An 18915-nucleotide genomic window follows, 5' to 3' on the forward strand; every position below is an offset into this window, starting at 1 on the left:
TTATCGCAACAGATATACCGTGGATGCATATCTGCTTTGGACACACATGGTTGCTTTCAACCAGGTACAAGAAAAAAGAATGTGCAAATATAAAGCATTACGTCTTATGATATATTCTACCCATATGCTTGGCAGCTCTAATTGAATCCACAGACAGATGGTTTTTATTAGTAACTCTTAGCTACCTACATTTTTCTCATACCTTTCTCATTTGTATTTAAAGTACTTCCTTGTCTTAGGTACAAATATCTTTAAATATTTGCGTGAAGGCTTCTCTTCTGGAGACTTTGACTGAAATGATTTTTCTCAAACTGGTAAGTATTCTCAGTGTGTCTCTAGACCCCAAAGGCATTCTCAGCTTGACTTTGTATAGCAGCCTACATCTGGTTCTACTCAAATTCCTTTCTTTTTCTCTTCTCCAAGCCCTCACCTCATCCCTTGCTCACTTTGCTTTAAACTTCTTGTTTTTATTTGGCCTTAGGAATATGAAATACAGAAAAGCAAAGATGAATTTAAAAAATTTGAGGAAAGGGAAGAAATTAAATGGCAAAATAATGGGAACTGTTGGAGAAAAATGATCCTCTTTGAGTTATTTTATATTAGTAACAAACTTGTTTACTCCACTGTCAAATTGATTTTCATTTAAGGACACGTATAACCAACCTTCTGTCCAATTCACAGGGCATGCAAAAAAGAGTTAACAGGTACGTCTGAGACTGCTGTCTTTAGAAAGGCCTGCTTACAAGCTGGGCTCTCGGTTAGAGTCTGGGAACTTAAATTCTAAACAGTTCCCTATACTGATATAAAGTTTCCTTAAACGGTAGAGTGGCTCACTGTGCCTAGTTTGTTTGTACAACCACATAGTTCATGCTGCATGCTTACTTTCCATCTGGGAGTCTGGAATTTTGATATATACTAAAAAGAAGTTGCCTATATGACCACTCTCTAATTAAAAACCTTTTCACACATGTTGTCAAACTCAAACTTGTTGCTGGAGGAATTAAGCATGTCCACTGAGAGAGGACTCTTGGAAGCCTGTGCCTGGTTTCTTGCAGATTTTACTCCATGTGCCTTTTTATTTGCTGATTTTGCTTTGGATCCCTTTGCTATAATAAATATTAGCAGTGAATATACTATATGCTGGGTCCTGTGAGTCCTTCTAATAAACCACCAAACCTGGGAGTGTTCTTGGGGACCTCTGACACGCATTGATTGAAATGTCTTTCTTAAGATTGATACATCTTAAATAAATATTTATTGAACACATATTATGTGAATTGAATTATGCTATGTGAAACCAAGATAAGTAACCCAGACCTATTTTAAGAAATTCACAGTTTTGTGGCTATGTCAACATACAGAAGTGTATAAAAAAAATATCCAATTAACTGAGTCAAAGCAGAACAAGGAAAATACAAGAAGCTTATTTCAATGGAACTTCTGAAGATGTAGATACTTCATCTCGTTCAAATATCAGGAAAGCTCATGGCAGGTGAGTTAGCATGTTAGTTAGCAGAACAAGTAGGTTTTGACAGGTTATGATATCTGAAGGTAGGAGGAAGAGGAGTTTTGGAGTTTTTCCCTTGAAACTTCACAAGTGGATAGAAGGTTATAGCAAAGAAGTGAATAATATAGAGTATATCAAGGAAATACAATTAATAATAATTGTTACTTGTGGCACAAAGTGGAATTTTTCAAGTGCTCTTGATTAAAATCCTAATAATTTGAATGCCTTATTTATAACTCATTTTTATGCAAAATTTATGGATTATTACAGAAGGCCCATCAATATATATACATATCGCTGATACACTTCATTGTACAGCAGAAACTAACGCAACATTGTAAAGCAAGTATACTCCAATAAAAAAAATTCCGTAGCATTTTAAAAGCATCTCTCTTAAACTCTCTTAAACTTAAGTTTTCCTGGTTTCTAATCATGTTTTTCTTTTCTGCCTCTTCTTTGTTCAGGTCCATCATGAGTGAAAACTGGGAATCAAACTCTTCGGAAAACTGGCATCCCATTTGGAGTGTCAGTGACACAAAGCATGATCTGTACGCGGATAGCAGTATCACCTATGTGAACTACTATCTTCACCAGCCTCAAGTGGCAGCGATTTTCATTATTTCCTACTTTCTGACCTTCTTCCTGTGCATGGTGGGAAATACAGTGGTTTGCTTTATTGTAATGAGGAACACACATATGCACACAGTCACTAATCTCTTCATCTTGAACCTGGCCGTAAGTGATTTACTAGTTGGCATATTCTGTATGCCTATCACGCTGCTGGACAATATTATAGCAGGTATGTTGATTTGCGTGCAGCTCAAACATACTATGAGAAAATATTTGTCCCATATCCCTGAAGCCATCGCAGCGTCATCCATTCATTCACAAATATTTATTGAGTTCTAAGGACTGCTCCAAGTAGCTGTTCTCATGGGGTCTACATGCTAAAGGAGGATAAAAACAACAAACAAATAGCTATATAAGTAGTCAGAGAATAAAAATAATTATGGAGAAAAACAGAACAAGTGACAGAGATGAAGTGTGGAAGCTGTTATTTTTATAGAGTGTTCACTGAAGGTCATCAGTGAATGGTGACACTTCTTACTGAAGACTTTGAATTTGCTTAACAGTTCAGGGCACACATAATATAGTAGAAATATTAAGACAATTATGGACTGTAAAGTTCAAAGAACGTGTGATTTCAACTGATGCAATGTCTTCAATCTAATATAAATAGATATTTAAGCCCTCTTGTGGTTGGCTGAGAGATTTCCAACAGTTTTTGATGGAAGATGGAGCAACAGAACCAATAATTTCTCACAAAGCAGTAGTTTCATTCATATAGTGGTAATTTACATGTGCAACATAAGTCATGGTTTGGGTATTACCCTAGAGTACTTCTGGGCCCATATTACCACTTCTTTAGCACTATGTTATACACTCTGGAAGTACAGGAACAGTGTATCTATACCTCCCAGTATAGTTTTGGTGCATAGTACCTGCTTAATAAATATCTGTTGTATTAACACATAAAGTCAACAGCCATTTCTGTTATCATATTTTAAATTCTCTGAGCTATTTTTATATTCTTTGTGTTCCTTGTACTATCATGCACATATTTTTCATGGACAAAATGTATTTTATCTCTGAGGTTATGAGTAGTAATTTTCTTTGTTTTTTAATTTTTTGTCTACCTGATTCAGATTAGTTTTCTCCTGTTTCATTCTTCCTATTTGTTTTAGTTTCTTTCTTTTATGGTTGAGGTTTCCCTAATAGTCAACTACTATTTAGCTGCTTGTATTTCAGAGTGAGGTACTATGTGGCTGCTTTGAACCTCTGCAGGACTGGGGTTTGAGGTTAGGCCCACTCTCGGCTTCACTAGTCTGGGTCATTCATTGGGAAATCCACAGCTATCAGAATCTGCCAGTGAAAATATGTCAGTGTTCTTGGAAGGATCACTTGCCCCAGAAGGAAATTCTCTAATCTACTGCCATAGGGATTAGAAGTCTGGCAGCTGCATTCTGGAGCTGAGTGGGTCTCTCTACCAGCAGTAGGAGCACGTGCAGAGTGTATATGTACTTTCAGTCTATCCCCTTGCATCATTGTGGCAATAAAGCCATTCAAGCACCAATTTTAAGATGGTCTGGATAGACGAAAGAATGATTTTTTAAGTATGCTTGGCTTATTTAGGTTACTGGGAATAGCTTTAATTAGATAAGAGTATTTTTTAAATAAGCTATAGGATATTTTTTAAAAGATAAATTTAAAAAATCTGAGCAATATGTAACATTCATCTCTTGGGAAACTAGAATATTTGCTAATGGAAGAATAGTGTTACTTTCCTGTAATAGCAGAGGTGCGTATAGAATATCAAACTCTAAATTTGATTTGATTGATATTAAATATAATAATTTTACCAATTTCTTTTATAAACATTCTAGTAACTGGAGTTCAGTTAGGAAGTTATTCAAACAGACTACTTTTGTTTGTGCAAAGTGCTCTTTATTCTCCAAGTATGTCTTAGTCAGTTTAGGCTGTTATAACAAAATACCATAGACTGGGTGGCTTAAACAACAGACATTTAATTTCACAGTTCTGGAGGCTAGGAGTCTGAGATGAGGGTGCCAGCATGGTCGGGTTCTTGGTGAGGGTCCTTTTTCTGATTGGTAGATTGCTGTGTGTTCACATGGCCTTTACTCAGTGTATGCACATGGGGAGAGGTCTCACGCTCTCTTCTTCTTCTTATAAGGGCACTAATCCCATCATGTGGCATAATCCCCATGGCCTCATCTACATCTAATTACTTCCCAAAGGCCACACCTTCAAATACCATCACATTGGGGGTTAAGGCTTCAATATATGAATTTGGGAGGGAACACATTCACTCCATAACAAAGTACCTCTGAGGTAAATCATGTCATTAGATTATATATAATATTAACTTTATTTGTTATACATGTGACGCCTGATTCCTCATAATTTATGGAATACATTTCCAAATTAGAGAAAAAATATTCTTCCTGTTTTATTCATTTAAAGGGCATTATTGCATAAGCGTTAATGGTTTGGACTCTGGAACCATACTGCTAGGGTTTAAATCCTTAATACGCTTCTAACTAGCTGTGTGGCAAGGTATGTGAAATTTGTGTGTTTGTCACATGTTCTATATCATGAGGAGAATAATAAAGCCTTCAGAAGCCTGTTGTGGGGATTAGATATGTTAATAGATGCAAAACATTTATTACAGTGTATAGAATGTTGAAACTACTGTGTAAGTTTTGACCTTATTAGTATACTGAAAAACAGAGATCTGAATGTATTAATGAAAATAATGGGAAACATTGATTGTTCCCTGGATATCATTTAGGAAACAGTTGCATCTGTCTAATTTCATGTCTTTCTCTTCATAATTTCAGTGAAATTAAAAAATATATATATGATCTTTCCAAAGACTAACTGTCCCATTTCCCTTTCAGGATGGCCTTTTGGAAGTACAATGTGCAAGATCAGTGGCTTGGTCCAGGGAATATCCGTTGCAGCTTCAGTCTTTACTTTAGTTGCAATAGCAGTAGATAGGTAGGTCAGCACCAAACTCTGAATCCAGAAAATTGAGCATATCTGCAACTAATCCAGCTAACCAGTGAAAAATGTATAATCTACTAAATTTGGTTATATCTGCTTAAAATTGTAGCCGTAATATGTACCCCTTTAAGAGCAAGGCATATATATATATATATATATATATATATATATATATAATATACACACACACTAAGGGTTCAGTAATAAAATAAAACTACTGAAGTTTCCATATTTTAAGATTAAATAATTAGGGATGATGCATGTTTTAGTTTGGGCTGCTATTAACAAGATACCATAGACTATTTGTTGAATGAATAAATGAAAAAATAATATTTGAAGTTTCAATAGCTGGTTTACAAAAAGAGCAAAATACCTAGAATTGCACCTTTGAAGTTACCCATAATTTAAGGGTGAGTAAGTGGGAGAATTCACTGATTAGAAGACTAGATGAAAACTTGGAATTTAAGACAGAAGAGCTTACACCATCAGTGAAGGACAGTGGAGCAGTCAAAGCTCAAGATAACTAGTCACTATATAAAGATAAGATAAATTTGTTTGGAGTTGCTGATGGGCCACTTAAAAGCTCTAAGTTTCCTTACCTGCAGATCTGGAAAGTATTAATTTTCAATTTTATAGAGTCGTCACAAAAATCAAAGAAGATTCAATAGATGATAGTACTTTGAAAAATATAAAATGTTATACAGTTATATGATAGTATGATTATCTTATAATGAACATAATGAATATCAGTAATAACAAAATTAAGAATCACAATAACAAAATATCAGTAAAATGAATCAGGCTTACTCTACATACTGATCATTGTCATGCTCAACAGAGGACACAGAACACTGGGAAGGTGCATAAACAGAACTCATCATGGGAACTCTCAGACTCATAGCTGTGAAACAAACCACCAAAACACTTAGTGGCTTAAAACAGTAATGCTTTTAATATTTGTCACAACTCTGTGGATTGGCTGGGTGCCTCTGTGTGGTTCTCCTGCTCTGTGCCTTGTAGCTGAAATCAGTCACTCTTTTGCTTATGCCATGCTTGCTAATGTTCAACTAACTGGCCAAAGCAAGCTGCATGGCCAAGCACGCAGGTCATGTGTGAGGGGACCACAGAAGGGCATGAAGGGACATTTAAGAACATGGGCTCTGGAGCCAAAATACATGTGTAAAAATCATGTGTAATTATGGGCAAGATTTTTTACCTTTTCTAAGGCTTTTCCCCATCTTTTAAATAAGAAAGCTTACAGAGGCAATCCATGCAAACCAACAGAAAGGAGCCTGGAACAGAATATTAAATGCTCATGCTCAATGTTGACTAGTTACAATAGTACTTTGATTATTAATAGTGTCTGATATACTCCACTCATTAATTTTTTCAGTTGACATTTATCTCATATATTAATTACAGAAACTGGTAATGCACGCCTCCCTACTAATGGTAACTTTCTATATTTGAGGGGGAATATGTATGGAAGACTGTAATTACTGAAATAATCTATATTTGAGGGGGAATATGTATGGAAGACTGTAATTACTGAAATAAATTTAATTAATGACTTGGTCAGAAGTTATGGGGCAGTCCTTCACTGATATTTGCCTTTAATTACAGGTTCCAGTGTGTCGTCTACCCTTTTAAACCAAAGCTCACTATCAAGACAGCATCTGTCATCATTATGATCATCTGGATCCTGGCCATCGTCATTATGTCCCCATCTGCAATAATGTTACATGTACAGGAAGAAAAATATTACCGAGTGCGACTCAACTCCCAGAATAAAACCAGCCCAGTCTACTGGTGCCGGGAAGACTGGCCAAATCGGGAAATGAGGAAGATCTATACCACTGTGCTGTTTGCTAACATCTACCTGGCTCCCCTGTCCCTCAACGTCATCATGTATGGAAGGATTGGAATTGCACTCTCCAAGACAACAGTGCCCCCCTCAGGCAAACAGAACCAGGAACAGTGGCACGTGGTGACCAAGAAGCAGCAGAAGGTCATTAAGATGCTCCTGACTGTGGCCCTGCTTTTCATTCTCTCCTGGCTGCCCCTGTGGACTCATGATGCTCTCACACTATGTTGACCTGTCTCTGAATGAACTGCAGGTCATCAACACCTACATCTACCCTTTGGCACACTGGCTGGCCTTTGGCAACAGCAGCATCAACCCCATCATTTATGGTTTCTTCAATGAGAATTTTCGCCATGGTTTCCAAGATGCTTTTCGCCTCCATCTCTGCCAATAAAGAGAAAAGCCCAAGGAAGCCTACACCCTAAGAGCTAAAAACAATGTGGTCATCAACATATCTCATCTGTCAGCTCAAGAATCTACAATTAAAAACCCACATGAGGGCTTCCCTGGTGGCATAGTGGTTAAGAATCTGCCTGCCAAGGCAGGGGACACGGGTTCAAGTCCTGGTCCGGGAAGATCCCACATGCCGCGGAGCAACTAAACCCATGAGCCACAGCTACTGAGCCCTTGCTCTAGAGCCCACGAGCCACAACTACTGAAGCCTGCGCACCTAGAGCCTGTGCTCCGCAGCAAGAGAAGCCATCACAACGAGAAGCCTGCACACAGCGACGAAGATTAGGCTCCGCTCAACACAACTAGAGAAAAGCCTGTGCACAGCAACGAAGACTCAACGCAGCCAAAAATAAATAAATAAAATAAATAAATTTATTAAAAAAAAACACACACACACATGAGGATATTGTGCTTTGTAGGAAAAGTGCTGAAAAACCCATACAGGAATTAATGATCAAAAATTTGAACTTACCGATAGCAATGAGATGTAAAAGGAGCTGGTGTGATGATTTTAACTCTACTGTGTGTTATATGGTGAAATACTGTTGCTTTTTATGGCTTTGTACTTCAGTTCTTCTTAAGAATGTTAGAAGCTCTCTCTGGAAAATAGTAAACAAAATGACCTTCTGTTTGTAATCAATCTTACTGTATTTAAAATACATACAGAGACCGATATACAAATTTGCCTGGATAAATCAATTTTCTAGGACCAGTTTTCAAAGCCTGATCTTTTCCCACTTAGCTATTTGTGTATGAATCGAGCATGTGTTTTATGTCTATATATATGTATGCAACACACATACACACATATACATTTTCTTCAAATGGTGATAAATGGGCAGTTCTTTGCATGAGAGCACATTTTATGAATTCTCCCTTTGCTTTTGAATTGGAAATTTTAGACTACAGAACTATTTATCTGTTTGTGCTTTTAAAATGTACTTAGCTTTCTTAGAAATAAGAGCTGCAATAGCAAATAAAGGGACACTGTATTTCTTTGTAATTAAAAGTTGATTTTTTTTCCTTTCAAAGAGTACAAAGTTGGTAAAGCCATAACATTGTTCCATAGGAGTTATTGTTGGCTTTTTAATACTTTCATAAATGAATTTAAGCCCTAGCTGAACCCATGTTTCTTGCAGAGGTGATTCAAGATCCCAACTAGACCTCCTTTCTAACAGAATCTCTGACATAAAGAAACAAAGCTTTTAATAATGCAGCAGGTGGCAGAAGGATGGCAGCTCTCTTCTAAAGGGCTTAATCAGAGATGTTCAACAATCATCATAAGACTCCCATAAAGTTTGAACAAAGCAAGACTGATTATCCCAGATCTCCTACTGGGCACAAAATGTAAGGCACAGAAGTCCTACTGGATAGAAAGTTAACACTACTATTAAAAAGAGAATGGTGAACCCCTGGATTCTGCTAGGTTACGATTATGTAGTGACAATAGTTGTAAATGCTAGCTTTTATTCTAGGATGAGATAGTCCTTAGAAAATTGGAAATTATAAAATAACAAATAGTTTGGCAAATAAAAATAAATCTCTGGGCCTGGACCTATCATGTTTTTCCAATCATTAACGTGGTTCAGGCTAAAAGCTTTTCAACTTTATAGGCCTTTGAGCAAATAATTGTTCAGTTTTCAATTGGTTTATGCTATATGATATTTGAATATGTATGTGTTACATATTTCCAAAACCTTTTTCAAATTTCATTATTTCCTCTACAGCATATGGTCTATGTGTTATGAAGAACTTATTTGGGACTTCCTCAATGACCATTTTTCTGATTATAAAACTAATAAAAATTACATTATAAAATGTAAAAACAGGTATTATAAAAACAACACCTAATACTTTTAGAGTTTTCATGAAGTACAGAATAGTACAAAAATTACATGTAATTCCTCTTTAAGGAAAAAAAAACAGTGAAAACACTTATTCTAAACAAAACTTAGATCAGCATCTTGTATGTATGCCTTCGCCAAGAGTGATTATTTAAGAATGATTATTTTGTCGTTGCCTACCTCACAGTATCATTAACACATTAAATTTCTTTCTTCAACTTTGCTACTTAATTGTGAAAAATCATTTAAATTTGTTGTTTTCATTACTAATGTAGCTGAACATTGTTCTGTCTCTTACTAATTTGTATTTATTCCTCTTCCCATTCTTAGGCCATTTTCCCGTCATATTTTTGTTGTTTTTGTCTTTTATTTATTGCTATGCATTTTTTGTATCAGCCATCAATAACAGGCAGAAAGATCTTTTTTAAAAACATAAAAATAATGTCACTTCTCTGCTTAAAAGCCATTAATCATTTCTCTTCAAATTAGGAAAATAAAACAAACTCCTTACCAAGACTTATACACCTTTACTTTTCTGCCCCCGTCCACCTCTTAACCTCATCTCAAACCCAACTCTCATCATTTACACTGCCTGCCTGTATGCTACTCTATCTTTGCCTAGTTCTTGGCTGCTTCTGGGTTTGCACCTGTTTTCTTCCTGTCAGAAATGTTCTTCCCATTGGCCTCCACGGGCTGGCTCTCTCATCCTTTAGGACTCAAACTAAAACTCCCCTGAGCTTTGTTTATTCCTTCATAGCAATTCTCATTATCTGCAATTATGTTCAGAACTCATTTATTTACTTGTGTACTATCCATATGCCCTACCAGAAGGTAAACACTATAAGGGCAGGAATGTTGTCTTGTGTATCACTGTATCTCCACTGCCTGAGCAAGTGTTTGGCACAAAATGGATGCACAATAAATATTTATTAAACCAATTAATTAAGTAGTTGCAAATATTTTCCAGTAATAATTTGCATTCTAATTAATAATTGTTATATTTTATTTTTAGATATTGAAAAGAATTCAGAATATAATGGAAACACTGGATAATTTAGAAAAGCAGAAGAAATAAAACGATTTCTTATCTGGTCACCTAGTGATAACCATTCTTTCTGTCATCTTGGGGCAGGTGTACATGCTTTCTTTAGCAAAGTTAGGATTCTGGGGCATGTACTTTATAAGATTTTATTCACTTATAACTTTATTCATTTGTGTATCAAGAACACATTTCCATGTTGTTTAATATTCTTCAAATATTTTATTCATGTATAATTGCATGACTAAAATGCATGTACATTTGTTAATGTTTTAATACACATTGTCAAATATTTCTTAAACAGGTTTTAATATTTTATACTTCCCTTAGTGGTGTTTGCTCACTCACACACTCTCAAATATTGCATATTCTATAAAACAAATTTTTCTTGCTAGTTTGGTAAGATAGAACGTGTATCCCCATGTTTAATTTCATTTCATTGTTATGCAGCTGGACGTTAAATTAATCTTTATTCAGTTTGATTCATTTGTATTCACTTATCTTCACTTGTACATGTAGGGGAGGAAAACATTTCCCTTCTCTTCTTGGTTCCTTGGCTGACCTAATAATTAAATTGACATAAGACAGAGTAACAGGAGAAAAACAAATTTAATTACATATGTATGGGAGCCCCACAAAGACATGAGAGGCTCCTGGACAGTCAGGAAATTGCGGCTTATATATCATCCTGAGCTAAGGAGAAGGGGGGTAGGGGTTGAGACTTCAAAGGAGAGGAAGACTATTCACAGGAAAATGGGAAGAGCAAATATTTATTACACAAATGTTTGTCATGCCACACAAAGTCTTATGTAAAAAAAATGTATGTTTGGTAATAGCGCTCTTCCTGGTACAGGCTCCCTATCTAAATTCTTTTAGACAGTTAAGGGAGAGATAAAAAGCTCTTCTTGAGTCTGTCAGGCCTTAATCACGTTCAGCTTGAAATAACCACATGCCAAAGTGGCACGTTCTGGAATGACCTCTTCTGAACCCCATCATGTTCATTTGCATTTCCTTCTTAGTCAATTCCCTCTTCATGTCCTTTGCTATCTTGTCAGTTAGGTTACATGATTTTCCTTCTCAGCAATCTGTAAAAGTGCTCCCTAATTCAGGATATTAATCTCTGACCATCAGACATGTTTCAAACATTTACTCTATTTGATGTGTGACTATGTATATGCATAGATATGAGGGTAAAGGTTAAGCCACTATGATGGAATTCAAAAATACATTAGCTTAAAGGATATAGATGTTAATTTTGTACCTGTTAGTGGTCCAGTTTAATGGGGACCTTATTACCATATAGTAGCAATTTTACAGATGAGGAATTGACCTCACAGAAGTAAAGGAAACTGTCCAGAGTTGCATAACAAAGTGACTCATGGAGCCATATTCTAACCCATGTCAGCATTTAACGAGTATTTATTATGTGGCAGGCACTGTTCTACAGGAATCATCTCACTGAATCCTTATATACTATGAAGTGAGTGTTACCAATATTCACCTTTTCAGACAGACACAAAAGCTGAAGCTTAGAAATATTAAGTATTAACATAGGGAAGCAATTAAAATATTTATTCAGGATTCAGATTGTCTGGGGTTGCATCTTGGGTCTGCCATCTAGACATCGATTTCTAAAATTCTCAATACTTCAGTTTCCTCAACTGTAAAATGGACATAATAATAAAATCATTTGAAAATTTAATGCAATACCATACTTAAATACATTAGAACTATACCTAGTACTCTTCCATTTATCAAGAGGAAACACAGTTCATATCAGATTAATGCCTATTACCAATTTTTTAGAGGCTTAGTACTACTTATATAAAAACTCAGAGGTTAAAGATGACTGTTCTAAATTGGCCGCTCGGACAATAGTCATTAAAGACAAACAACAGTATAAAAACTTGATCTTTCATTGAGCCTTATGTGCCAGAAAATAAATATAACATGCATTATGACTTTCTTCTACTTCACTGCTTTCTTTTATATTTCTAGCTATCTTTCTTTTCCAAGCAGTACTTTTTGCAAAAGAGTATACCTCATTACAAAAAGAAGAAAGCTACAGCTATTTCTTCTACAGATCTTTCCATGTAAACAGAGAGTTCTCAAGTATACATCTTCAGAGACTGTGGGAAATTAATGAAATTGTGCTGCCGAATAACTAAATGGTGAAGTAACACACAATGTAAAAGTGAAGTAAATATTAAGATAATTTAAAAATAATATCCAAAATAGCAAATGACATTGCACATTTTAGTTGTTTTTATTCCCAAATTCATAACCTTTTTACTATTATTATACCGACTATTATTTTAAAAGGAGTCAGACTTTGGAGTCAAAGGACCAGAATTCAGATTCTGTGTACTAAATGCCCATACACTTAGACAGGTGACTTCTCTGAGCTTCAGTTGTCTCCTGTATAGATCAATTTTGATAGTGACGTTTGCGTTACAGGTGTTGTGATGAATGACTGAATCAAGGTATGGAAATTTCTAGAAACATATGACACTGCACACATATTTATCAAGAGTAACTTTTCCTCCATTCATCATCCAATGTGATTTTTCCTCAAGATCCTTATGTTATGGGATCAATCGCAAACATCTGTGTTCTATTTTCTGTTGAAGTTCCATTTATATGATTATAACCCAGATATAACTAGGACCTTATAGCTATATCTGGATTACAACATTGTATTGTTCTTGTCTTATTCCAACCTTGGGGCAGGATTCAACACTTTTCTTCACTCCCCAAAATAAATCCACTCCATTTGTGTAAATGGGGGCTCTTACACATAGCCAGATAGGAAAAAAGGGCACATCACATACCATAAAGAGAAACTTCATAAAAATCAATATGAAATGTCTCTATTCCACCACGTTGTCCACAGAGTTCCATCTTTGGCTGCCTTTTCTTCCCCATGCAGTCTCTCTGAGTAAAACTCTCCCTTATCCCAGTTCATCCTCTTAGTTAATTTCTCTCTCTTTTTTTTTTTACTTCCCTTATATACCACATGAGCTGAGATAAAGGATTCCTTTAAAGAAAACAGGTATTGTTATCCAAAGAAGAGAAACGGATATTGGAAAGGCAAAATTCAATAAACTCCAGTTTCTCCCATGGTTTATCAAAGTCAGTCTTCTTCCCAAACACTTGATTATGAATATTCTTCCGCTTAATGAAACACAGCCCTAACACATACAACTAAAGACATCCTTAAGCCACTTCCAAAATGAGATGACACAAATTCATGTTTGGTTACTGAATCCAACTCTAGGTCCTTATCTCACAGTGATGTGATTCACTCCTGATCATGGATCTTCAGGCCACACAACCAATGGCTGTGATAAGTTTAATAATACTCAATACACATGATATACAATGACTAAAAAAAAGTATAAATCATAATAAAATTACTGTTTGGGGAAAGGGCAAAAAATATAGTAATTACTGGTTTGTAGTATATTCTGTGGCCAAATCTGAAGAATTCCCATTATTGAGGAGATGCATGATGAAAACACCCTAAAATTCTTATTAATATGGGTTGGAGAGAGGGCTGTGGGAACTATGTTAGTGGTTTAGCAATCTCAGCTCTTTATTTGGCAGAATACATTTTTACAACTTCATGGGCTAGTAGCCAAAGCCATAGGTCTTATGAAGTCAAGTTTCTTAGGCCTTTAGCAGCAGACTCTTTCCATCCTCCCAGCCACTTGGAACACCTCACTTCTACCAGTCAATTTCTGTATTAGGACTCTTTGAGTTACGAGTAATAGAGCCTGAACTTAAATTTGCTTTCAAACAGAAGGGAATTTATTGCCTTGTATTATCTGAATATCCAGTGGTGGGCAAGTCAGGTATGACTTGATCCAGGTGCTCTAAAGACATTGGCTAAAACCTATCTCTCCAGCTCTTGGCTCTGACTTTTTCCATGTTAGCTGAATTCTCAGGCACATAATTTCCTATAGTAGCTGGATTCTCGGAGTCCCAGATTCAAATCTAAAAATCTTGGTAATGTTAATGGAAATAGAACTTTGTGTCTTCCCCAAATAGTTTTCATAGAAATCTGAGGATTACATCTTATTTAATGGAGCCAGGTACATATCCTCCTTGTGACAGGGATTTTGTCTAGGGAGATAAAACATATTGACAGCCCAAGCTACAGCTTCATTCCCACCCCTGGATATTGATAATATCCCTTTACAAACCACAGGACCTTAAGATGTATGCCCTCCACCACACAAACACCAAAAAAATTGTGACATTACGACTAGAAAACTGGAAATGAAGGCTCATGCCGAGCAGGCACAAGTAATAAATGCACTAGACACATAGCATTCACGTGTGTAACTTCATACTCAATCTTTCTAGGATTATACTCCTTCAGTGGTAATGAAGATGGTAAATAATAATTTACCATGTAAAAATAGTACTTTGGGGTCTTTTAGAGGCATTTGTCCACACATCATTCAGTACTCTTCCTGGCCACGAAAGCAATGAGGATAAACTCAGAAGTCAGTTAATTTTTTTAAGGGAAATATGAATGTGATTTTTTCACATTTCCAGCAGTAATGATAGCGCTGATGTGTCTTCTGCCTTATGAAATGCCAGCAGACCCATGTACATGGTCCTACTTCCCTCTTTCCAGAGGATACTTATTTGGGGGGAGGAATTATTAGAAATTTTGGAAGAATGCTAACTAGAATGACGGTGACAAAAATCTAAGTTGATAACCGATGGGCAAAGCAATCCAAACTGAAATGCTTTTGACTTTTCAGAGGGAGAAATTCTTTAGCAAACTATGCAGGATTCCTGTTGCCATTCCAAAGATTCCAACCCAACCAGTTTAGATAGTCTGAATCCCACTAGGTAGCGTATTTGAAGCAATTAGTAAACTGTATTCGTTGAATTTTAGTCCGACGATGGTACTTAGGAAATACTATTCTGTGAGGGCTATTACCCAGTTTGAAAGAGTATTTTCTAAATGCTTGATAATGTATAACAGAAGACAGAAATTTCAAAAGATGCCACGTTGTTAATGCTGTTAGAAAATCTGAAAGGCCAGCCTGAGATAATGATAGTCACCTTGTATTAAGATCTTACTACATGACAAGTACTTTACATTCACTACTGCATTTAATCCTCACTATGACTGCAAAGTATATACTACCCACATTTCACATGAGAAAACTGAAGCCCAGAGAGGCCAAATAAGGTTATTCAACAAATAATTTTGAAACCAGTATTTAAATTCAGGAGTGTTGAATGCCAAAACCCATAAAAATAATCAATTTGTTTAAAAAACCCTTTTATGAATTATTTGCAGGTAAATATTAAGCAAAAATAGCATTGCTCATTCAAAGCACTTTGATGTAGATAAATAGCACAGACTGGAGTTTGAGGCATTGGAACTTTAACTCTGCAATTTGCTAACTACATAACTAGCAAGGAAATTTACTAAGGTATTCTAAGACTCACTTTCCTTATTGATGAAAGGGAAATAATGTATTTATCACATTATAGGGAGTCATGCAGTATCGGGTACATATGGAAAACTGTGGCAAATAATTTCAATGTAAGTAGCAAATAATTTCAGTGTAATTAGCAAATAATTTCAAGATATTTGATATCGTATGTGCATGACTGTAACAACTCATTATTTAAGCCCAGGGACAAGAGACAATAGTGCAAAGATAATCCATCAAGTTTATTAATATTTAAAATTCTTAGGTAGACTTACTGGAACATTAAGTAAATGTTTTTCAGTCTTAAGTACTTAAAATCAGTCATGTTCATCATCTCTTCTTGTAACGTTCAAAGAAATGTTACATCTTTCTATTTATGAGATTTCAGTTCTTTAAAGGAAATGACGCTTTGTATGTTCAGATGAGTTGGACTGAGTGTACTGCATTGTCATGGTGTAGTTCATGAGCTATAGGAAGTAGGTAGTATATGTCATTAGATAAATATTCCAATGCAGTCTTTATGAAGACAATTTTGAGGAAGCCTGGACAATTACAAGTCACCTCCATGAAGTTCTGTTGCTCTAGAAAACACACTGTTGTATAAGCATTTTAAAATAAATTTTAAGTTATGGAAATAAAATGACATCAAACTATACAGAAATAAAATACACATAAATTATTCTAATTTTGTGATCTAAAATACTAAAAAACAAATACCTAGTCTGTCTAGGAGAAAAAACTGCATGTCCTAAGAAAATCTTTTCTAATTATAAGGACATGCAATTTTTTTCCTTCAAAGAGTCACAGAATATAGGAATCTGCAGGAAGCATAGACAGCAAGTATGTCCTTATAACTCCAAAAAAAATTTGACTTAGTGTCAAAAACATCCAAGGCTGGTGTAAAATTGTTTACAGACCTGAATCTGAGCTAATGCACCTATATCCTTTAGGGAAAAATAGTTTTTATTTTGAAGGAGAGTAAAGCAATGACAGAGAAAGATAAATTCTATAGATGAGGGAAGACAGGAAGAGGAAGAGAATGGTAGAAGCACTCCTTTAAGGAGAAATTTTAGAAAACTAAGGATTTCCTTGACCATAATTAAGGCTTTGCATAGACAGCACCTGCTCCCATAGTTAAAGAGTAACTCGCAAAGCAGATAGTCTTCAGCTGCACACTGGGCGGCCACTTCATCAGCACTGCATCTTCATTATCTCTGCATCTTTACCTTCTAGTCGCCCCTTTAATGGGGATAGAGCACTTCCTCAACTATGAGTTGTCTAGTCCGTAATGTTCTTACTAAAGCACTGCACTGCCTCAAGGCTCACTGCCTGGAGGAAGTCTTCAGTGCTGGGAAAGAGAGCAGGGGAACGGCTCAGTGCCATTGTCTAATTCTGGGCTGGAAATCCCACTCTCTTCTTTATTCCTATTGCTGAGAGCCCTTTAAAAAAATAATAAATAGGGGGCTTCCCTGGTGGCGCAGTGGTTTAGAATCTGCCTGCCAATGCAAGGGACATGGGTTCGAGCCCTGGTCTGGGAAGATCCCACATGCCGCGGAGCAACTAGGCCCGTGAGCCACAAATACTGAGCCTGCGCGTCTGGAGCTTGTGCTCCGCCACAAGAGAGGCCGCGGCAGTGAGAGGCTCGCCCACCGCGATGAAGAGGGGCCCCTGCTCACCACAACTAGAGAAAGCCCTCGCACAGAAACGAAGACCCAACGCAGCCAAAAATAAATAAATAAATTTAAAAAAAGAAAAATAAAAGAAAAATAAATAAATAAATAGAGGTTGGTACTTAACAATATATACCAACAGTGTGATTTCTTCCTTATCCTGTCATTAGTCAGCTGCCTAATGATCATGTTAATTACCTAAGTAAACACCTCAGATCATCTAATATGTGTGAGGAACTTACCAGATCCTGGGGATAAAAATAAATGATTCAGAGCTATCTCCAAGCAACTCAGAATTTAGTGGAGGAGATAAGCATGCCAACAAATAGCAGTGGTGCAGTGGGGGAAGATGCATCTACAGTGAAGTAGACAAAGAATAACAACTCAGAGAGGGCAGAGTCCAGAATGTCCAACTCAGCCTGAGGGAGATACAGACATTTTCACCGAAAAGGTGACGTTTAACTCAGATGCTAACGGCAGAACCGGCAGAGGCATGATCAGGTTGAAGGAGAAGCCATTCCAGGCTAAACAAGGAATTGGATGCAGGACTGCTGGAAAGGAACCCGGTACGTTTGGGCAAGAGAGAGAAAGGCACTGTGGCAGGAACATGACAGGAAGAGGGAGAAATTTGTATGATGAAAGAAGCTGGAACCAGATTTGGATGGTTGTCTGTAACATGCTAAGACATATAGGTCTTCCTAGTATAGTCTTATGATTCCATTCTTTTTTCTTATTTTCATACATAGCATCTTTGTTTCTCCTCTAACCTTCTTTCCTTTTCTTCTTGAGATCTTCTCAGAGAAAAGCACGGCTACTTTTAATCACAGTATTTTGTTTACTTTGACCCTTCTTACAGAATGGATTTGATTAAATAAAAGTAACATTGCTGCCTTGGCATAGCCATTAGAGGTAAACCCCTTCTCAGCTGGAGCTTGTGATGTATTTAGCTATATAGCTAATCACCATGGTCTGTACCAACTGACAACAGTTAAACAAAAATGAATACGTTTAACCACTGAGCTGGGCTCAAATAAAAGAAATCTTGTTTGTTCTCTCGTTGCCCTCCAGACTCGAATCTGTGGATCCATTCTCCTCTCGGCTCTGAGAGTGTCTCTAATAGGTCCCCCAGCCTTTCTGCTTATTCTCAGTTAATAAATAATCTATTTTTCTGGGTATTAAAATGTTAGTCTAATCAAGTATAATTTAAAAACCATCTTAAATTAAACTGCTCCCCTTCCAGCTCACGTACACTCAAGGCAGAGAAACATACAGGGGGCAGAGAAGCGTGATCAGCCTCTTAATTTCTCCTTTCATCTTCTTCACCCACCATTTGTGGCTCCTGCAGGAGCAGGCGTGGGGAAATTGACACATTAGAGATGGAGAGGAGGTGGGGAAGCAGGAAATTTCTTACTTGATGTGTGAAAAGTTCTTACTGTATTCTGGCTTCATGGGCCTTCTGTATGACAGATGTGCAGTTAGAGGCTAACTCAT

The 18915-nt window shown here is 36.5% G+C and overlaps 1 protein-coding gene across 1 annotated transcript; it reads left to right on the plus strand.

Annotated features, from left to right (window-relative positions):
• Nucleotides 1–1391: 1391 nt before the first annotated feature.
• NPFFR2 (neuropeptide FF receptor 2) lies at nucleotides 1392–7900 on the plus strand. The gene is given in 6 exon segments (XM_022599535.3): nucleotides 1392–2306; nucleotides 4987–5086; nucleotides 6716–7162; nucleotides 7164–7450; nucleotides 7807–7869; nucleotides 7872–7900. Coding segments are annotated over 6 exon segments (1293 nt in total). The 5' UTR covers nucleotides 1392–1939.
• The last annotated feature ends 11015 nt before the right edge of the window (nucleotides 7901–18915 follow it).

This window comes from Delphinapterus leucas, chromosome 5 (genome assembly GCF_059928025.1).
Source record: "Delphinapterus leucas isolate spDelLeu-1000000601 "Yukka" chromosome 5, BTC_Dleu_Yukka2, whole genome shotgun sequence".
Taxonomy (NCBI): domain Eukaryota; kingdom Metazoa; phylum Chordata; class Mammalia; order Artiodactyla; family Monodontidae; genus Delphinapterus; species Delphinapterus leucas.